Raw genomic sequence first — 22,697 nt, forward strand, 5'->3', positions numbered from 1 at the left:
CACCTTTCTTCTAAGATTTTACCTTACCTCAGGGTGGGGTTGCCCAGAGCAGTGGTGGCTGCCCCATCCCTGGAGGTGTTCAAGGCCAGGCTGGATGGGGCTTGGAGCAACCTGATCCAGTGGGAGGTGTCCCTACCCATGGCAGGGGGTGGAACTGGAAGGGCTTTGAGGTCCCTTCCAACCCAAACCATGCCATGATTCTGTGATTCTAGTGTCTCGTGTTTGACATCTTAATACACGTTTTGCAGTCTTCAGCGCAGCCAGAAGCACATAATTTGCTTAAATTGGGAAGAAATAAGATCTGATGAAGCCGCTGCATTCCGATTCGCACTGGAGGGAAAAGTTTTAGAGGGTGCAAATCCTTAGCGCGGTTTCAGTGTAATGGAGTTTATGGACTTCAGCAATTAAGAAACAACCAAGATCAGGTGCTTGGGAAACACTCGATAGGTGTGAATTAGTAATAATAGAGTTAATGGGTTGCAATTATTCTTTGACAACTCCCAAGAAGAACTGCACACAGCCCTGGCATTATGACCCGGTAGGAGCAGCGGAGGGCAGGGGACTCATAAAGAATTGCTAACGGGCGAGAGCAGAGGGAACAGGAAACCTAAGAGGACGTTCCGGGCCACAAGAGCGGGACAGCAAAATGAAATAAACTTTGTTTTATTCCTGGAAAGGGACTGGTATTAAAAGCCTGGAGCCACATTTCTGTTTCCAAAAGCAGTGCTCAAGTACTCACTTCCCATGTGAGGCAGAGAAGCAGGGATGGCACGTGTCGGAGCTGTATAAATCAGTGCCCCGCCAGTATTAAAGCCTTATCTGATCCGTGCGAGATGCACACAAAGAATAGGACGGCATCAATTGGCAATAGCACAGAGATTTCAAAGTACCTTCTGCATGATACAGACCAGATGTTATCCACATTTCCCCCCTACACTGCAGAACGGCAGATTAGAAGGATCTGAAGGTTTTAAACCTGGGTGTTTCACATGCTTTCCCAACAAAACCGTGGATGGGACCCAACAGCAATTATGTGTTCAGGATTGCCTGCCTGCTTTGCATTTTCTTGCTCAAGTCCTAGGAAATATAAATATTCCCCTCGACAAAAGCCCCTCAAAGAGAAGTTCAGGAACCAAAGCCCCTGACCAAGCAAACAGGAGTCAGAGAAGGAAAAATAAGAGATCTCTGTGCAAAAGAAAACAGTGACAGGGATACAAACCTGAAACGCATTTCCCAGGGAAAGGCAGGAAGTGCAAGTGGAATCTATGTGCAACTATGGAGCAATTAATGAACACAGGTTAGACAGAGCGTGATGCTCCTAAAGCTCCATCTGCTACAACGTCTGAGCTGGTGCTGCTGCTCCAGCCTGGAGGAGCAGTGGTGAAATGCAGAGGGCAAGTTCTGCACTTACAGGGAGTTTCAGGACACAGATCCTGCTGTTCCCAGGATAATTCACGCTGCTTTGCTAGGTTTTAATTTCACTGCTGAGATCAGCTGTGCCTCTGCCCATCTCCCTGGGTTCAACGCTCCAAACCCAGCAAAGCCTTCACCAAAACCAAGCTAAGATGACACTTTCAGATACAAGACGGAGAGAAAAGGTTCCAATATACATAATTAACCTCTAGGTTAACACTGCTCTTTAGTTTGCTTCTCTGCCAGCTGTCTAGCTGTGAGACCGGAGGATCTAGGGTTCACACCATAACTCATCTTCCTGGAGTCACCTTCTCCAAGACTCAAATCTATTCCATCTTCCCAGGACTTATCAGCCTTGAACACCACTGGTTTGGGGATCACCATGGACACTTTTCCCATCGTATTCAAGTTAATCCTGCACAACTTCCCAGCTGGGTTTCACATGCAGAAGGTTTAGACTGAAGAGCAGGAAAAATTCCTTTACCAAAAGAGTGGTAAAGCTCTGGCAGAGGCTGCCCAGGGCAGTGGTGGTGTCTCCATCCCAGTCTAACCATCAGACCAACCCCACCGTGCCTCCTAAGCCATGTCCTGAAGTGTCATGGCCACACGCTTTTTGAACCCCTCCAGGGATGGAGACTTCATCCAGAATTCTATAATACTGGAATCATAGGATGACAGAATCATGAAGGTTGGAAAAGTCCTCTAAGCACATCCAGCCTGCACCGCGCTGCTGAAACCCTGGACATGCTGCAGAGTGGCAAGAGGACAGAGAAAAATTAGCAGTTCTGGTTCAGAACTTGACGCAAGCGCGGAGTGCTGCAGACTAAATAAGCCTATTTGCCTCAAATAACTGTTATGAATCACAAATAACACTGATGAATTGGTTTCCTCGGAGAAGAGCGGATACCCACCGTCAGCCAGCAGCCGGCTTTTGTGTTTGTGATTAATTGAGACTTTCCAGTCCCTTCTGCTGACTGTTCAGACAGAGGCAGCTGATACTCAATGATCTGCAGTTTTCTTTAAAGCATTTTTAATTCTTGACGCTAACGATGCCTGGAGTCCAGCAGAAAGTTCTGCTCACGCTGCCGATGGAGAGCCGAGCCCTCGCAGAGCCTGTACAGAGCAGCCAATTGTTGCTTGTCATCTGGGGGCCTATGCCAGCTTTCTGACAAGGCAATATTTACCGTGAAATATCCACTTATTGAGCTGAATATAACTCCTGGGAATGTGAGTGTGTTCAGGATCTGGCAGCGGTTCAAGTGCCTTTGAACAGGCAGGCAGGAACTTGGTCATAAATACATCATGCTTTGACAAGTCCCTCTTGAATAAGTGTCCAAAGATTTCTAGGCTGCTTCTATCAGATTATTGATTTACCATCAAAATCGTGGCATGGCCGCAGAGCGCTGGCCATTGAGGTTTAATGTGTTATCAATTAGAGCACGCAGGTTCCTGCAAGGTGTCTGGCGTTACAGCTTCACATGGGGCAGCCCCCACAGAGGAGGTGGTTGCACCTTCCTCCCCAGCAGCCCTTGTGCCAGTAACGAGGTACTGGTTTCATTCTAATAAATACTGGCAAGGTATCACCAGGGACCGAGAACACCCTTGTTTAAGCATTTGGAACACTTTGGGTTGGAAGGGACCTCAAAGTCCATCCAGTTCCACTCCCTGCCATGGGCACGGACATTTCCCACTGGATCAGGTTGCTCCAAGCCCCATCCAACCTGGCCTGGAACACCTCCAGGGATGTCCTTTGGGAGAGCTATATGGTTTAGTGGGCTCAGTGCTCTCTCCAAATATTGAGCACATTCAGAAAGCAAACACAATCACGCATTGGCTGCTTGCTGGCTTCTGGATGATAGAAACTGGCAACATTTATATAATTTACATCATTTACATACATTAAAAAAGAAAATCTCTAAGACGTCGTGCGTGTGGCCAAATCCCCTGTCCCAACTCCAAAAGCCATAAGGCTACATCCAAGCCTATTTCAAGAACTTCTAACTTGCAGATGGCAAATCCAACTCCAAAAATGAGAGGCATCTCTTTGTAATCACCCGGGCACTTGCAGAGGAGGACAGGCACAGGGAAGCAGCCCTGCAGCAAGAGTGGTGGGTGAAGCCCCGGCAGAGGCTGCCCAGGACAGTGGGGGAGTCTCCATCCCTGGAGGAGTTCAAACAACACGTAGACGTGGCGCTTGGGACATGGTTTAGCAGGCACGGTGGGGCTGGGCTGATGATTGGGCTGAATGAGCTTAGAGGTCTTTTCCAACCTTGACGATTCTATGGTTCTATAAGCCCTGAGCACCTCAACTACTCGTTGGTGACTGTTTCTGGGAACAGAAGTTTCACTTGGGGCTTTCCCCTACCCTCCCCGCTGACTTGGGTTTAGTGTCAGTCCCAATAAGGCAGAAGGTTCAGCACTGGTGTCTTTTATAGATGATAAAATAATAATAAATAGCATGCTATGACTTTAAAGAGCCTGGTTTAGTATGACATTACCTGGGAAAAGCAGCTTTTCTGCCAAGAAAGTTATATTCCCACAGAACTGCCTATCCAGAAGTTTATGAATAAGCCTCCTTTTATAAGTGACACGGAGCGCTAACTTATAAACACATAGTAGTTGTTTTATAGAGTAGGAGGGAAGCTGGGAGAGGATGGGAGTTCCAACAAGAGGCTGTAGAATCACATCTGCTTTCTTTAGGACTTCTTTTAAATGTCAGGGATTAAAAAATAACAACAACCTAAACCGTATCTGCTTTTTCAGGAAGTTAATTTGAAGTCCGTGCTATCAGACAGATCGCAGAAATCCTGTCCCAAACTCCTCCAACCCCTGATTTCCAAGGCAGCAGAGAATAGGCTTGGAGGGCTGGCTCTGAGTCCCACGTGCATATCTAAAGGCTAGCTGAACATGGCAAGCACCCCAAGAAATCCATCTTGCTGTCCTAAAAACCACCAAACACTTTCTCCCCAAAAGCCATAAAGCCCCTTTTCCTTCTAACATTTCCCTCGTTCCGAGTGAGCAGGGAGATTCAATTTGTATTGCATTAAGAACCACTTTAGCATAAATCCCACACTATTAAGCTGGCTTGTATGTAAATACACTCCCCGATCCCTACACCTGCATCGCGACCCCCCTTCTCCAGAGGTTTGAGCTTTATTAGTTTTGTGACAGCCAAACGTTTTCTTGGGCGATAGGTCTGCGTAAAACACCACGCTCGCACATCATCCTACGCCCCCGCCTGCCCAGAGGAACCGGGACGTTATTGCTTTTGACCTTCCTTTTCAACTGGTCTGACTTGAGAAATTTAACACTGCAGTTGTACCTCTCGGCTCGACATCAAAATCATTGGCAGGACTCAAAGAAATCAAGAGCAGGCACTGCGAACGGTTATTAAAGGCGCCAAACGCCCATGTGTTTCATTGGGTCTGGAGGAGAGGAAAAAAAAAGACGCTTCTCAAGAAAGCTGAGCTCGTTGGAAACAACAACTATCGCATTATTAATTCCTTATTTGGAAGAAAGAAAAACCGAGGTCATTCCTGTGTAAGATGAAAAAACTCTGATTTTATGAGTTATTCCACATTTGGAGCTATTCATGCAACGCCAGGTTAAAATGAAATGAGTCAAAGGGATCGACTCTGTTCACACACATCAACTCCTCTATCGATGTTATTTTACATATTAAAAAATGGTGGTTTTCAGGTTGGTTTTGGTCATGTTGGGTTGAACCTGCGCAGCCCTCTTGGGTTTTAATTGCATTAATTTAATTAATGCAAACCTTTCAACAGGGTATGAAGATACCTCACTGTCTTTAGACTTGGGCTGGCCAATACTGGCAGCTAAAACCAAGCAGTTGAGCTCCCAAATCCCTTCTCCAGGGAATGGGGAAAGCGAAATGAGAGGAAAATATGTGAGATTGTGCCCGCATCCCATTTCTTGATGACTCTGCATCACCACAAATACTGTAGAGCAGACATGAGGGAAAGGGTCCACAGAAAGGAGGGAGGTGGGGTCAGGACCTGGATTCAGAAACACACAGATTGAGGATCAGCAGCAACCAGACCAGTGAGGTCATCACTGGATGTTGGCCATTGAAGAGGAAGGATTGACCCTCATGATCTTGCAGAAGGCCAACCGTATTCTGGGCTGCATCCAAAGCAGCGTGGCCAGCAGGCCGAGGGAAGCGATTCTGTCCCTGTATTCCTCTCTTGTGAGACCTCATCTGGAGTACTGTATCCAGTTCTGGAATTTTCAACACAAGAAGGAGATGGAACAGTTGGAACAGGTCCACAGGAGGGCTACAAAAATGATCAGAGGGCTGGAGTGAGGACAGGCTGAGAGAGTTGAGGTTGTTCAGCCTGGAGAAGGCTCCGATGAGACATCGACCTTGCAGTACCTGAAGGGGCTACAAGAAAGCCGGGGAGCAGCTGTTCACAAAGGCTTGTAGTGGTAGGATGAAGGGCAATGGGTATATGCTGGAGAGGAGCAGATTTAGACTGGACATATGGAGGAATTTCCTCACTATGAAAGTGGTGAGGCCCTGGAACAGGTTGCCCAGGGAAGTTGTGGATGTCCCATCCCTGGAGGTGTTCAAGGCCAGGTTGGATGGGCCTTGGGCAGCCTGAGCCAGTGGGAGGTGTCCCTGCCCATGGCAGGGTGATTGGAACTAGATGAGCTTTAAGGTCCTTTCCAACCCAAACTATTCCATGATTCTATGATCTCTCAGTTTTAGGCTGAGTGTGACGCGTACAGGATGGAATCCCCTGGTGGTCACTCTGGGGTCACCTTTCCTGTTTACCCTTCCCTGAAGGCACAGCTTTTTCACGAGCTTGAGGATGGCCTTGATTTCTGTAGGAATGAACCCAAGCCTTTCTGCATCCCAGTGCCCCGTGTGATCACTGCCAGAAAGAAACTGTCTGAAAACATGCAGTTTGCTTTCAGAAATGAAGTTACTTAGGCAAGACTGAGTTAGAGTCAGAAAACTGACTCTAATTTAACTCAAACCACAACGCACAACTGACAACAAACAAAAGGCGCCTAAATAACAGCAAGATAAACCACACCACTATCGGAAAACCATTGTCTGATCCAGTCCCAGCAGCGTGGAGCGAGTTTACATCCAAAACCTTTATTGCTTCAGCGATCGAGTAACCCCCAGCATTTGGGTCCCAAACCACATGCGCAGCCCGGGTGAAGGAAAGGAAGTGAGATAAGTGTTTCTCTTAATCCGTTATTGTTATACCTCAATTGCTTCTTTTTAAACCTATTTTTTCAAGTGACAAATGCACACAGATAGTGCATGGACCGGCTTCCAAGCACCACTGCAAACAAACTCCTACTCCTTCAAAAAGCAATGTACACTCTACAAACCCAGCCGCAGGTGACCCGCAGCAGTCAGAGAAAGAGCTCAAATGAATTTGGTCACAACAACTGCTCACATTTCAGCATCTCCGACGCTTGGCTGCCCTGTGTGAAGGTGATCATCTACCTCAGGCAGTGGCCAACATGGCCAAGTGCCAGATTTTGCACTTGGGACACAACAACCCCGTGCAGCTCCAGGCTTGGGGAAGAGTGGCTGCAAAGCTGCCTGGTGGAAAAGGCCCTGGGGGCACTGGTCAACAGTGGCTGAACATGAGCCAGCAGTGGCCCAGGTGGCCAAGAAGGCCAGCAGCATTGTGGCTTGGATCAGGCAAGGGGTGGCCAGCAGGAGGAGGGAAGGGATTGTCTCCCTGGACTCAGTGCTGGTGAGGCTGTACCTTGGATCCTGGGTTTTGGGGTCCTCACTACAAGAAAGAACTCAAGGGGCTGGAGCACATCAAGAGAAGGGAACAAAGCTGGGGAAGGGGCTGGAGAACAAGAGTTATGAGGAGCGGCTGAAGGACCTGGGGCTGTTCAGTCTGGAGAAGAGGCGAGGCTGAGGGGAGACCTCATCACTCTCTGCAGCTCCAGGAAAGAAGGTTGTGGTGAGGTGGATCCTGGTCTCTTCTCCCAAGTAACACATGATAGGATGAGAGGAATCATAGAGTAGTTAGGGTCAGAAGGGACCTTAAAGATGATCTAGTTCCAACCCCCCTGCCATGGGCAGGGACACCTCCCACTGGATCAGGCTGCCCAAGGCCCATCCAACCTGGCCTTGAACACCTCCAGGGATGGGGCATCCACAACTTCCCTGGGCAACCTGGGCCAGTTGTCTCATCACTCTCGTGGTGAAGAACTTCTTTCTGATGTCTAGTCTAGGAAATGGCCTCAAGTTGTGTGATGGAGGTTTAGATTGGATATTAAGAAAAATTACTTTACCAAAAGAGTGGCGAAGCCCTGGCAGAGGCTGCCCAGGGCAGTGGTGGAGTCTCCATCCCTGGAGGGGTTCAAAAAGCTTGTAGATGTGTCGCTTTGGACTGTGGTTTAGTAGGCACAGTGAGATTGTCTTCATGGTCGGACTTGATGTCTTAGAGGTCTTTTCCAACCTTAGCGATTCTACGATTCTATGGTGAGAAGGCTTCGACCCAACAATTTAAAACACCGAATAAATCTAAACGTGACTGTAGGTCTCTAAATCTACACAATTCATTAACCTCTTGCATTGACCCAAGAATCAGACTGGAAGAAGGGTAGCTGAAAGACAGGAAGGTTTCCTAAGGAAATTAGGAAATAAAAATATATTTTACCCTCTGAGCCACCAGAACTGAAGCTCAGAGACAGGCAAGGCATTCGTTTGGATATGAAGACAAGTCAAGAGCACAGTGAGAACTAAACTGTCACAGGCTTTAACTTTCAGAGCAGTCTGCAGGAAAGGGAACACTCTGAGCTAAATTTGTACCTCCTTTAAATAGCAGACGGTAGTTTGGAGAGGACAGCCTAGGAGAAGCGGTTCAATGTGCCTCTGAGACAGAATCACTGAACCGAAAGGCTGTAAAGCAGTTAATAGTTATATCCACATAATACCTTTCTGCAAAAGTACTTGATAATAAAATAATTTACTGGACTCATCACTGCACAAAATCTAGATGGAAGAAGGAACAGCTTACCCAAGTGACTTTCCACCCCAAAACTCAACATTAATCAGTCCCTTGATACCCACTGGCAAACCAAACAACAGAGCAGCTCTATTCACTCTGCAGCAATTTCATTGAATCATGGAATGGTTTGAATTGGAAGGGACCTCAAAGCCCATCAGTTCCAACCCCTGCCATGGGCAGGGACACTTCCCACTGGATCAGGCTGCTCTGAGCCCCATCCAACCTGGCCTTGAACCCCTCCAGGGATGGGGCAGCCACCACTGCTCTGGGCAACCTGGGCCAGGGCCTCCCCACCCTCACAGCAAAATATTTCTTCCTAAGATCTCATCTCAATCTCCCCTCTTTCAGCTGAAACCCATTTCCTCTTGTCCTTACCCCACAAGGGCAGGCTGAAAGCAAGTCCCTTTGGAGCACAAGCTGTCATTTGAGGTCAATGCATGCAGGATCTCGCACCCATGCCCAACCAAAGCAGACAATTTAAGATCCCAACTCTTTCTGAGGTCACTGATGGCCCTTTCCCACAGACCAGCTCTTCGACTCAAATGTGGCATCCTGTGACATCTCCACCTTTTTCTGATGGGTGCCCTGGGGGCAACACCAGGGGCAGAATTTGGAGCTGGGCAGGAGATGACCCGGCTCCCAGCAAGCCAGAAACTGGAAACACTCTCATGTTTTTTCCTTTGGTTCTTGCTCAAGTGACTTCACAGACTTTCCTCGCTTGTCCCCACACTGCTATTATCAAACTCTTTCCAACCCCAAAGGTCATCGGCAGACACGGTTACTGGATGTTTTTGCATGTGGCTGATTTGTCTCCCCCCCCCCCCTTTTTTTGCATTAAACAAGCACGCACACTTTCCAACTTTCCCTTCTCCAAACTCTCGAGCATCCTTTCCCTTACATAAGTGACGCCAAGAAACGAGATCAGTCGAGCGATGAGCTGCATTTCTGAACAACTGTGTTACAACTTGGAACGGGACTTGTAAGAGTTTCAAAAACCTCAATGTGTGCTGCAGGTTTCCCAGAAGAAAGGAAACAAAATAAACCCAAACAAGATCACAAACCTCCTACAAATCCCTGTCTTTCAGATGAGGTTCACCCACGTGAGCCCAACCAAGCCACAGGGGACACCTGAAACCTTTTGTTCTGGCATAAGCTCAGCAAAAATCAGTGGGAAATGATTAGCTGGAACATGCCCATCTCCAGGCTTACCAGAAGTCATCCTCCCCACACCACTCAGGGTGCTGAGCAAAGAAGAATAGAAGCACAGGAATAGTCCTCAGCACAGGAAAGGCATGGAGCTATTGGAGCAAGGCCAGAAGAAGCCACACAGATGATCTGAGGGCTGGAGAACCTCCTGAATGAGGACAGGCTGAGAGAGTTGGGCTTGTTCGCTATGGAGAAGAGAAGGCTCTACAGAGAACTTAGAGCAGCTGCCAGTGCTGAAAGGGGCTCCAGGAGAGCTGGGGAGGGGCTCTTGATCAGGGAGTGCAGGGACAGGATGAGGGGAATGGTTTTCAGCTGAAAGAGGGGAGATTGAGATGAGATCTTAGGAAGAAATGTTTTGCTGTGAGGGTGGGGAGGCCCTGGCCCAGGTTGCCCAGAGCAGTGGTGGCTGCCCCATCCCTGGAGGGGTTCAAGGCCAGGTTGGATGGGGCTTTTGAGCAACCTTATCCTGTGGGAGGTGTCCCTTCCCATGGCAGGAGGTGGAACTGGATGGGCTTTGAGGTCCCTTCCAACCTAACCCATTCTATGATTCCACGATAGGAAGAAGCACGTGGCACAGAGCACAGCTTCACAAGCTGTGGCAGAGAGAACAGCTGGGAGCTAAAAGGATTGAAGGAGTTTGGCGAAGCTTTCCTTGCAAGAAGGAAAAGAAAACCCAATAGCCACCATCAGGTGTTGTCCCTCAGCAGCACAGCTCAGTGGTCACTACAGAGACTTCTCCTTAGAAATGTTGGAGATCAACCAGAGGACCCAGCACAGGCTGCAAGGAGAGGCACCAGCCTAGGGTGAAGGTGAGTTCAGTCCCAGCAATGTGGTGTTGCTCCCTCCCACAGTGCCCCGATGGCTGGTGCTCCTCCTCACGCCCACATATCCAAGTACCTTCTCCAGCTCAGCCTGCCCCAGCAGCCCCCGCTCCAGCCAGGGATGCAGAAGAAGCTGCTGGCAAACTCCAAATGGTTTTCCTGAAAGAAAGGATCTGCCAGCCAGCAGCTTCCCCGGGTGCCAGTACCTGCAGCAAGCCGGGAAAAGGCAGGAGCCACGACAGATGATCCCAGCGGGGGACTGTTGTTCCTCCACTGCTTTCTCCAGTAAAAACAAATGGGGCAAAACAAAATACTGAAATGAAAGGAGGGCACAGAAGGGGACATCTGCCCATGTCCATCTGCCACCAGTCCGACACCCTGGCCTTTGTGTTTGGGAGGCTCAGTTGTCTTCCATTGTCATGCCCCACGCCTCCTCACCGGAACACCAGTGTCCGCGCAAGGGAAAGGATGGGAACATGGGCAGAGGGAGCGGGGAACCACCAGGTCTGAATCAGCAAATTATCCCCTCGGGCTCTGGAATCACTTGGGAAAGTCTTCTCTTCTGCCTTTTTGTTTCTCACTCGCACAAACGCTGGCATTGCTCAATCCCCAGTTAGAGGGATCTACGGGAGCACCGAAACGCTTCCAAAAGGTTTAAAGTATCAACAAATGCAGTTACATGGGGGGGAAAAAAGCGAATTAAAAATAATCACAGTGGAATAAGCGGCAGGAACAGAACTCTGGTGGCACTGGTCTACCAGAACCTGCAAGGGGGACTTTCCCAGCCAGACACTGATCATGGAGAAAAGGTTCATAGGAGGAAAAGAAATCCTATAGCGTTCATACCAAGTCATTTCAGGTCAGATTGAGTGTTCTTGAAGTCTGATCCATGTGTCTTCTATTTAAAAAAGTGCCCTGCTCGCAGAGGAATGGTAAGAACTTGGGATGCTGGCTCCTAAGTCCCTCGGATGCTTGACCGCGTGGTCAGGAGGGTTGAGATTTACATACAAATTGCAAAGTTTCTAAATGGCTTCCTCAGAGCAAGAAACGGGGGTGGAAACGAGAGCGTATTTAATGATTAGTTCCGTATGGCTCAAGCATTCTTGAAGCATATTTCTTGCAGTCCCTGGAACACTCCTGCATTCTTGATTGCAAAATGGCAATAAGCGATTTCCTTTAAAAGCCTCGTCTTTTATTGGAATACTAAAAATACCCCCCTCGCCCCACTCCACTCTCTCTCTTTCCTGGACAGGCACCATCAACCCTGATACATTGGAGTTTGAAGACGGCAATAAACATTTCAGCATGGGCTGTTCAAGCCACTTCAGAATAGATCTTGCATTTCCAGCGGAGCCCCCACCAGCGCCGTAAATCATCTTTACACAGAGTGAAGGATGAGAAACTCTGGCTCAAAAGCAGAATGGAAGTGGTTTTTCTCTTCTTCAAAATTAAAACTGGGTACAAAACAGTTGGGAATTAAATCCCTGCAACTTAAACATGAAATTATACTGGGAAGACCCTGTAAAACAGGGCTGTTGCCATGGTTGGAGTCGCACCAGGCAACGCTGCTCCAGTCAATTCACTTGACTACCTGGAAGATGATGCCTGATGGGGTGAAGTCCAGAAAAAATTGTCTCCACATCCATGACATGAACAAAGACTAGTCTCAAATCCAGGATACTCTGGCTGTTGCTGATTTTAAAAGCCACAGATGAAGATTAATTACATAGCACGTTTGAACTGGTTACACTCGTCTAATACGCCTTTTGTTTTTCCAGTCTACACTGATTTTGAAGACTGAACCGTTCTCCCAACTGCTCATTGTGTCTCTCTATGCTTTGACCTTGGAGAACAGCCCTGAGAGGTAATTCCAGGTACACAAGGAGGAGGCTACCCCATAAATCACAATTTTACCATTAATGCTTTTGGTGGAGTTGAGGAGCTTCTCCTGTAAAAGTGGTTGTGCAATCAGGTTCAAGAACCCAGACCAGCTCAGTGCAGGATGCACTCAGCCTTCCTCAGCCTCAAGCATCGAAGTCTTCACGTAGTCAAGAGCTGGAAAGGACAGAATTCAGCCTCTCAGTGCAGGCTCCAAACACAGCCCAGCGGTGGGCAATGAGAAGGGTTTCCTGAGCACCGATCTGTCCACTAGGAGGTTTTGCTGGACACCATGACCAGGGGGCTCCTGAGCCAACCCAACGGTGTCGGCCCCAGCATGATTACTTCTTTCCACATTAAGGCAGTCTACTGGGAAACTTGGCCTCGCTCAACAAATCTGCTGCTCACACTGCGACTCTGTCACAGCAATCACCCTCAAGTCGCTCCACAAACCATGTGCAGCTCAGCACCACAGGCTGACGCCCCATGTATTGGATTAAATACAAGCCATAGCTTGCTCTTGAGCACAAGTCTAATTGGTTTTGGTTGACTCATTCCATGAATTTGATCTGGGTGAATCTGGAGCTCCAACAGCAAGATCTGGTGGCTACAGCAAGGATATGCTCTTCTGACTCCGGAGAGAAGGCAACTGGAGTCATAAATAATAAAACCATCACATGGAAAGGGACCACAGCAGGTTCTAGTGCAACCTACTGCTCCAAGCAGGACAAGTCGAATCCTGGGTTCAGTTTTGGACCCCTCACTACAAGACAGACATTGAGGGGCAGGAGTGCATCCAGAGAAGGGAACAGAGCTGGGGAAGGGTCTGGAGCCCAGGGGTTCTGGGAGCGGCTGAGGGTCTTGGGGCTGTTTAGCCTGGAGAAGGGGAGGCTGAGGGGAGACCTCATCACTCTCTGCAGCTCCTGGAAAGAAGGCTTTGTCAATCTGACTCTTGAAAACCTTTATGGATGCACTACTGTTTGGGGAGCACATGTGCTGGTTTCTTCCCAGTTAAGACCACAGACCATACCAGGAGATCAGCTCATTTTCACAAATCAACTGTGCTCCTCTGAGAAAGTTATTCCCTAACCCACTAAAACTACTTCATGAAGAACAGTCCAGTACAGACAACCCACAAAGGCATTGCTGAAGTGGGAAACAGCTTAACATCTCCAATACTACGCTGAGAAAAAGGGAAAATCCTTGATGTCATTCAGTTTGATTCTTTTAACAGTTAAGAAGATTCTTAGATGAGGCTTCATTGATTTAAATTTCAATACCCATTTAGACAGATGAAGTCAGATTATTCAGTTCTGGAATCGGCAACATAAGGAGGATATGGAACTGTTGGAACGAGCCCAGAGGTGGCCATGAAGGTGATCTGAAGAATGGAGCACCTCTGCTATGAGGACCGGCTGAGAGAGTTGGGGTTGTTCAGCCTGGAGAAGAGAAAGCTCTGGGGAGACCTTAGAGCAGCATCCAGTGCTTAAAGGGGCTCCAGGAAAGCTGGGAAGGGGCTTTTTACAGGAGCACAGAGTGGCAGGACAAGGGAGAATGGCTTTAAATTGGAAGGGGGAAGATTTAGATGAAACATTAGGAAGAAATTCTTCACTATGAGGTTGGGGAGGCCCTGGCTCAGGTTGTCTAGAGAAGCTGTGGCTGCCCCATCCCTGGAGGTGTTCAAGACCAGGTTGGATGGGGCTTGGAGCCATCTGATCCAGTGGGAGATATCCCTGCCCATGCCAGGGGGTTGGAACTTGGCTTTGAGGTCTCTTCTGACCCAAATCATGCCATGATTCTACAATAAATGGTTTCTGCAGAAGTGATTTTTGATGCAGAAATAGCTGGTTTTTTTTTTTTGTTGTTGAGAACAGTGTTTTTGCATTTCAAAGAACAATCCTTCTTTTAGAAACTTGCTCAACCTTTGGCAATCCCACCTACATCAGCATTCAAAACTGCAGAAAGCAGCAACCAAATACCTCTCATTAATACCATTTGCAGCTGCTAACAACTATAAGAACGTTCTCAAAATGCCAAGGGAAACAGGGCGGGTGAAACAATTCCTCGCAAACAACAGAGCCAACAAATACAGAACTGTGATAAGAAATTAGGTCTGACTTGCATAATCACTCTGAAAAGTTATTGGTAAATGGAGTCTGAAGAGCAGGAGGCCGATATAACAACCGAGTCCAGTAGCAACGTGCAGGTTTTGTGCCGATGAAGCAGGGAATTCAACCCATGCTGAATTCTTGAAATCATTTAGATGTTAACAGACGTTTCTTCTCCAAAAATAAGGAAGGCAAAGCATCTCTTAAAGCCCACACATGGAGAGCTCTCACTCCTATATGCTGGTGCGCTCCACAAAGCTATTTTGGGTTTGGAAGACTGCGTTGTCTCATGTGTCAGGGTGGCTATTGCATTTGATTTCAGTTTTTAACTTCTGCCTCGAGCGGAGCCAAACCTGCATAATTTATGCACGCGCAGTATGAGAGGTTCTGATTTTGTATAAAAGAACTAAAAAAAAAGAGTAAGGAGGAGGAAAAACCACACTACCATTTCACTTTAGCGCCTTTCTAGAATTGGACAAGTTTCTAAGCTCTTAACTCCAGGTCTTCACCGTCCCACACGATGGCTCAAGGTTTGCCTGCGGCCGCACAGGAACCAAATTCAAAGGCAATGGAGAAATAATTGCTCTCCAGACAAATTGCAGGGAGAAAATGGTCCTGGGGGATGTGAGTGAGGCAGGACTGAATGCGCTGTACCCAGGGAGCAAAGGCAGTATGGGAACAACCTCTGCATCCTCACGCACTAGCGGAGGATTGGGTTTGTAAGGGTTTAGAAAGGCAGACTGGGAGACCTTCCAGAAGGCAGGATGCTTCAGAAACCCATCTTCATCTCTATTGCACCATGTTCTCCTGATGGAGAACGTTTCTCTTTGCCGGCTCCTTAAGGTCATTACTGGATACAGGTAGGGGCTGACACAGAGGAAAAAATACATATATAAAAGCAAGGAATAGAAGTCTGCATAAGCAGTGCAGCCTGTTATCAAACAAGGATACTGCTATTTGGGACAAAAAGTAGTTGCCTCTGTACTAAATAACTTTTTTTCCTTACATCTAATCCCACTGTTAAATACATGGAGTTTATTCTCCTCACGCTTCCAGGGGGAGAAAAACCCCCAAGCTGCAAAGAGCCATAAATCGCCCTGGATCATTTGTCTGAACTGCGCTCCTGCCCCGAACGAGGGGCGCTCCATATGCTTTTGCAATAGCTCTGGTTTGATTCTCTTACCAGCAGTGTCCCTTATTAATCATGTTGCCACTAAAACTCTCCCTGGAGGATTTCCTTATCCTCTCCTTTTCCAAACTCTTGCTGTTTTCCCCTAATTTATTAAAAGCTCGCTGAGGATGGGCACAGCTAACGCTGACCTCTGGTACCTCAGAACTGGAAGGAAAAAAGCGGGGAAAGGGGGAAAAGTCACCTTTAACCATGAATTCCCCTCTTTCCCCCCCCCAAACATGCTGCTCCAGTCTTTGTTACTATTTGACCAGTTCAAGTCGTGAAGGCTGCGCTATCACTGTTTAGGGTGGCGTTAACATTCATGAAACACTTTCCTGGATGTTAGTATTTGAGTCGAGATCATTGGAAGAAATTTGGGCTTGGCTCAGCCCTTCCGTGCCCTGAAATCAATGAGAGCTTCTTTCAGCCCGGAAAGAGTTCTTCAAGCCATGCTGAAGTGCTTTGCTGGCTGGAGAACAAAGCACTTGGCACCCCGCAGGACTGAACCCCGCTGAGGTGTGAGGCGGTTCCAAACATTTCTAATTAACTAAAAGAAACCACAATTAAGAAAAGTCGCAGTCAGTGGGTTGACAGAATAAAGGCAATGTTTTGCAAAGCATCCCGTGTTCCCCCGCTCCGGCAGCATTCACCCCTACACAATACCAGACACGGGAAGGAGAAAAGGGTCCAATAGGAGGGGGGCTATAAAGAGCCAAAGAGATTCCGGGTGTCCTTCGGCAACGCGGCAGTGGTGCCGAAATCCAGACCCACGCTTGGGCTTCACAAGGTACCCGCTTCAAGGCCAGGAGAACTGAGGAGGTGGCTGGAGCTGACCACCAGACCCTGCCCTCCTCCTCCGCATCCTGGCTCTGTTGATGCCGCGGATCAGACCCACAGGAAAGCTCTGCTCCCTTCACTTGTGTGCAGTTCCCATCTTCTTACCTTCACTCTAAAGGCCTAAAAGGAAGGAAAAGCCATCTCTGCAGCTTGGAAGAAGATGTCAGGTAGGAAAGGTTCAGACTGACTACACAGGCTCTCCAGATTTGTACAGATCATTGGGAAGATCCTTGTTTATCCCCTGTGTTTCACATTGTTTTGAGGACTCTGCTGTCTGCAAAACGTTAACTGAAACTGAGGGGTATGATTCTGTTACAATTCCACTCTTAAGCCAACTATATCTTTCTAAGTCAGAAAACAAACAGGGCCTTTCAACACACTTTTATAATTGCAGGACATATTTCATTCTTCCTTTCACCCTCCTTATACAAAGATTCGACAAATTATTTTTCATGTGTACCTTTCTCCATGAAAATCACAAATCACCTTGGTGCTAAGCTAGCAGAAGTCTGACTTATCTGGGCACAGGACATCAAGGAGGGCCTCCTTGCTCTCCAGGCCCTGGTCTAGGCAAGCAGATAAGCAGCGGCTGACCCTGCAGCCTAGGCAGCATCGATGGATGCAGTCATTCCCAGCAGGAGCTGGAGGCAAAGCCCCACAGACCTGTGGAGAGGATCAGACCATCTTTGGCTGGAGAACTCAACAGGGACCATCCACCTGTGGTCCACTGCTACCCCAACCTACATCTGAGTTCAACCCCGGGCGGGGGGGTGTCTGTGAATTGTCCACCACAAGAACAGAAGCAAAGAATCATAAAGGTCTCTCCTGGGAGAACTTAGAGCAGCTTTCAGTACTGAAAGCAGCTCCATGAGCTGGGGAAGGGCTTTTGATCAGGGAGTGCAGGGACAGGATGAGGGGTAATGGTTTTCAGCTGAAAGAGGGGAGATTGAGATGGGATCTTAGGAAGGAATTCTTCACTGTGAGTGTGGGGAGGCCCTGGCCCAGGTTTCCCAGAGCAGTGGTGGCTGCCCCATCCCTGGAGGTGTTCAAGGCCAGGTTGGATGGGGCTTGGAGCAACCTGATCCAGTGAGAGGTGTCCCTGACCATGGCAGGGGGGGTGGAACGGGATGGGCTTTGAGGTCCCTTCCAACCCAAACCATTCCACGATTCTGGAAACCAGAAAACCTAAGGTAGCTCAATGTGAAGAGGATGCTGAACTTCAACATTTGTGGCAGCCCTGAGTTGAAGACAGGAGCGTGATTTAAGGTATCGGATACTGATGTATCAGTGCTTGCTGCTCTGCGTACACATGAAACTCTTTTGAGATGACCTCATCTCCGCATCACGAAGGGGAAAACCTACACCATGACTCCTGTGCTGTGTCCTCAGGTAGAGCCGTTCTTGAACAATGCCACAACGAGGGTAAGAGAATTTGTTTTTCAGGTTCCATCAGACCCTGCCTCAACCACTGCAAACATCTCAGCCTGCATATGTAGCGTTACAGCAGGACTGTCATCTGCAAATGGTTAATGCAAAGCACATTAAGTGCAAACCGCTGGGACTGCACTAAGACGATTGGCAGTGTTGGATTCCAAGCAAGCCACACAACATGAGAGTAATTTAAATAGAACCCGTCCAGTTTACCCAGAGCTTCCCAGCCCTTTGCTCCCAGCACAGCTTCTCTCTCTGTCCCCTCTGCTCCGGGTGCAAGCTGGCACGAGCTCACCATGTACTACAGAGCCCATCATGACCACGTACCACAGATCCTATATTGACCACATACCATGGAGCCTATCTTGACCATCTTCCATGGGCCCATCTTGACCATGTTCCATGAAGCCCATCTTGACCATCTTCCATGGAGCCTCTCTTGACCACATCCCATGGAGCCCATCTCAAAGCAGGGATTTTATTCACACTGTCTGACTTTAGGAGGCAGCAAATTCAAAAGAAGAGACGAAGGGCTGCTTATCTTTGTATTTTTAGCCCAATGAAAGTTTGGGGTGAGGGGATCCTGATAAAATTTAGTATCAACAATTAAAGCCAGCTCTTCTGATGGAGCACCCTATGTTTCTTTTAAAATGAAGACATGGATGCAGGGATTAGATTTTGTTTGCTAGTAACTTTTGGTTTTATTTAAGCATTGCCCACCGTGGTTTTGATGGCTTTAAGGGAGATTTTTAGTGTGAACAGCTGCCAGGAACATCTCCCCGCTGGCTGCTTTGGCCATCAAGCAGGAGCTGCCATTCGCACCGCAGTTTCTATCTGCAAATCCAATAATCCTACAACTCCCAAACATCATTTTTCCCTCGAGATTAGTTTCGGTGGAGAAAAACATCCTTTGGAAGGCAAAACGCTTTTGTTTTTACCATTTGAGCTATGAAAACACACGCTGCAGCCTAGAATAGCACTTCTCATAAAAAGCATCCTCCAGCTCTGCTCCTCAGCCAGCCTCCCCGCGAACATGGGAACCCATTAATGAGAGCTGCTACAATTAACTCTCAGCATCTTCTTCCGAGTCTCAGACAACCCCCAGCTACTTGTCATGCAAACAACCTGTGAGATTCATTCTCCTGGGAGGCAGAAGGAGGGGTGAGTTACCCAGTTAAGTAGATTACTGGAGATAGAGTCACACTCGCAGCCTTAGGAGATGATTAGACCCTGGGAAATTCATACACCAAATCCCCAGGCCCTGATAGCACACATTCATTACCTCCTTCAGGAGCAACCGCAATCAAGAAGCTTCTCTGGCAGCATTAATTATTCTTTTCCCAATGAACTTTTAGCTTCTCTCCAAAAAGGGAAGATTCTGTTCCAGGTTTTACAGCGCTCAGCAGCTCAGCAGTTCCCCACAGAGAGGACTCTTTATTTCAGAGGAGCTTCAGCATTTTTGAAGCAACGATGCTACCAGTGCTGTCATCAATGTAAACGTTAAAAAATGCTCCAGTGGATGTACCAACAGCAGCACCCAGGGACGGGAGAGGGGTCTGCAAACAAGTCAGAGAGCAGCAGTTATCTGCCTTTAGGGTAACTGATGGAGCAGAGAAGCTTTTGCAATCCAAAAGAGAAAAACAAAGACCTGGTCTGTGGCAAGAGCCTCCAGGAAAGCTGGGGAGGGGCTCTTGATCAGGGAGTGCAGGGATAGGATGAGGGGGAATGGTTTTTAGCTGAAAGAGGGGATATTGAGATGAGATCTTAGGAAGAAATATATTCCTGTGAGGGTGGGGAGGCCCTGGCCCAGGTTGCCCAGAGCAGTGGTGCCTCTCCTATCCCTGGAGGTGTTCAAGGACAGGTTGGATGGGCCTTGGAGCAACCTGATCCAGTGGTGGGAGGTGTCCCTTCCCACGGCAGAGGGGTTGGAACTGGTTAGGTTTTGAGGTCCCTTCCAACTGAAAGCATTCCATGATTCTATGAGAGCCAGCTGCTGTAAGAGTGGTGAGGAACAGCCCAGGAAGCTGCACGAGCTGGTTAAGGCCACAAGTTCCCCCACTCGGGTCCATAAACACTTGCAGTGACTGGGCAATGCCCATCTGTGTACTTCACTGTCATCTGCCAGAGTACACGGATCGAGGCTGGGAAATTGCTTGCCTGGAGCATGAGGTAAACAGGCAGCAACTGTTAGTCTTTCCCTCCTGATGACATCTGGTGAGGAGCACTGCTGCCAGAGGCAGGTTCTGGGAGAGACTGTTCCCCAGAGGCTTCAGACACGGCTCTATAGTATCTTCTTTTGAAAAGACTCCCAGTTTAACACGAGTCTGTACAGCACTGTTCAGCAGCCCTCCATTATCTAAAGAATCACAAAGTCCCTATTTTCATGATCTATATAAAGCAAAGGGCGTAACCCCATCACACTGGAGAAGGTGAGAGTGTGCTGAGAGCTCTCCTCCTACCCAAGGTATTTTTATCAAACAGATGTCTTTAAAAATATCTCTCAGAGAAAGTCTCTTATGCAAGAAGTCAGACAGTTGAGGACTACTGAAGTGCAGTCAGTTCAGTCTAAGGCAGCTGTACCACAAGAGACTGTTTCATGCCCTGGTATCTCAAAGGAGGCCACGAGAAACTGCAGAAACCCAGATGATCAACCTGGTGAGAAGGGCTGATCTTTTCAGCAAGGTGAGAGGGGTTTGATAGCTCCGAAGAAAGATCTAACAGCGGGGATGGGGGCACTTGGGAACCACGGTGGGGTTTGCCAAGCCACTGGATGAAATGACTCAGAAGTATTCCATCTCTGTAAAGGGCAGGTCAAGTCATCTCGGCAAAGTAACAGGGAAAGGAGCCCACTAGCAGGCTCTGCTAAGTAGTCAAGCCCTGATCTCCTGAGCATCAGCCATGCCCACATGCTTTTGGATAAACTTTAACTGTTAATGCATCAGCCTGCCAACTCCAAAGTGATGTCTGCCAACCTGCGGCAGCAAACGGTCCCCAAGGAACAGCTTCTGTGGTCATCCTCAGCCCACCTGCCTCCTCCATGCTCCAAACCTGCAGGATGCCATTGTCTGGACCAGGAGGGTTACAAGTAGCAGCCAAAGGGGTTTTTGGAGCCTCAGACTCTGCACGTGACAAGCACATCAGAGACAAGGGACTGTTCTCGCCTGGTGCATCCATGACTTGATCTCAGGTGGCATCATGAGAACTTGCATCCGTCTGTGTCAGTGATCCATGAAGAAACACTCAAGCAGCCATTTTTGCAGAGCAGCCTGAGAAGGACAGACAGGTTGCAGACAGAAGGAAGGACAGACAGGACACTGAAGTGCTAGAGTATGTCAAGAGAAGGGCCACAGAGCTGGTGAAGGGTCTGGAGCACATGGGTTCTGAGGAATGGCTGACAAACTTGGGGCTGTTCAGTCTGGAGGAGGCTGAGAGGAGACCTCATCACTCTGCAGCTCCCAGAAAGGAGGTTGTGGTGAGGTGGGCATTGGTCTCTTCTCTCAAGTAACAAGAGATAGGACAAGAGGAAATTGCCTCAAGCTGCACCAGAGGAGGTTTAGATTGGATACTAGGAAAAATTTCTTTCCTGACAGAGTGGTGAAGCCCTGGCAGAGGCTGCCCAGGGCAGTGGGGGAGTCTCCCGCCCTGGAGGGGTTCTAACATCGTGTGGCCATGGTGATTTGGGACACGGTTTAGTACACATGATGGGTTTGGGCTGATGGTTGGACTGGATGAGCTGAGAGGTCTTTTCCAGCCTTAATGATTCCCTGATCCTCTGCTACCACACTGTGAAGTGATCCACAGCTCCTCTGAGTAAATACGACACATTCTGGATTGCATCCTCAAAATCTGACTGCTTAACTCCAGCTCCTCCGGCACCTCGAAGTCAGAGCTGCACTGAGACTGTCCGAGAGCAGGCTGACAGTGACAATCCTCCAGGACGTGGACACACCTCAGCCACATCCACTCCGATGGGGACATCAGCACTGCCCGGTTCCACCAAGGGCAATTTATATGTTATGGAGCTACTAACAGGTCAGCCACCACAGGATGGAGCCAGCGCTGGCCTGGTGGCAGAGGACAGACATTCCTCATGGCAATAGCTCCACTGTTACTTCCAGCTCCTCCCTTTGTCTCTTATGGCCACGAGGTCTTTTTTTAGCACTCAACTTCCACAAACCTTGGTAGAAGAGCACAAACCTGCAGGGAAGGCAGAACCACCCACACACGCCCACAAAGATGGGAAGCCTGCCTAGAAACAACACATCTCCTGCCATCCTGCCATCCCATTCCTTTGTTGACTGATGCTGGACAAGGGCTTTAAAAGCAGACGGGAGTTCTCTCCACTATCTCGGAGTTATGGAGCCAACTTGGTGTCTCAGGTGAGCTGGACCACCACTACACCAGCTGCTGAGCAGAATGGAGCCAAAACTGCCCCTTACCTCACGCTCGGCTCTCCTGTGACTCCTGCCAAATTAAGCAAGGAAGCAGACGACTGGAGCTTGTACGTTGTAAAACTTGTTCAGTCATAACCCATAAAAATACCTGAGTGCCCACCTACGGACACACCGCGGTCACCAATGCAGACGCCTTTCCTTCGGGCGCTGTCACATCAGTCATGCAGCAAACAGCTCAGCTTATTTAACATCTAAGTACTCCTCGGTTCCAAGCCCTGAGATTAATTCATCTACTTATTGGCAGAATTAGCAGGACAAGTGATGACCACCAAAAAGTCATTGGCACTCTTGGACCACCTCATTTCCATAGCAGGAAGGCAAAGCCAGCTCTGCTCCAATCTTCTGGATGGGGAGGGAATCCTTCT

General features: G+C 48.5%; 1 protein-coding gene across 4 annotated transcripts in view; it reads right to left on the minus strand.

Annotated features, from left to right (window-relative positions):
* STX8 (syntaxin 8) overlaps positions 1–22,697 on the minus strand; it is a 122,494-nt gene that overhangs the window by 9,830 nt on the left and 89,967 nt on the right. The window contains exon 8 of one of the 4 annotated variants that reach the window (XM_054083566.1): positions 4,735–4,838. The exons of the other annotated variants lie outside the window; for them this stretch is intronic. Coding sequence (XP_053939541.1) covers positions 4,804–4,838 — 35 coding nt within the window. The 3' untranslated portion in view covers positions 4,735–4,803. Of the gene's footprint in view, positions 1–4,734; positions 4,839–22,697 lie in introns of those variants that run through there. 4 annotated transcript variants of the gene reach the window in all.

This window comes from Cuculus canorus, chromosome 18 (assembly GCF_017976375.1).
Source record: "Cuculus canorus isolate bCucCan1 chromosome 18, bCucCan1.pri, whole genome shotgun sequence".
Lineage (NCBI taxonomy): Eukaryota > Metazoa > Chordata > Aves > Cuculiformes > Cuculidae > Cuculus > Cuculus canorus.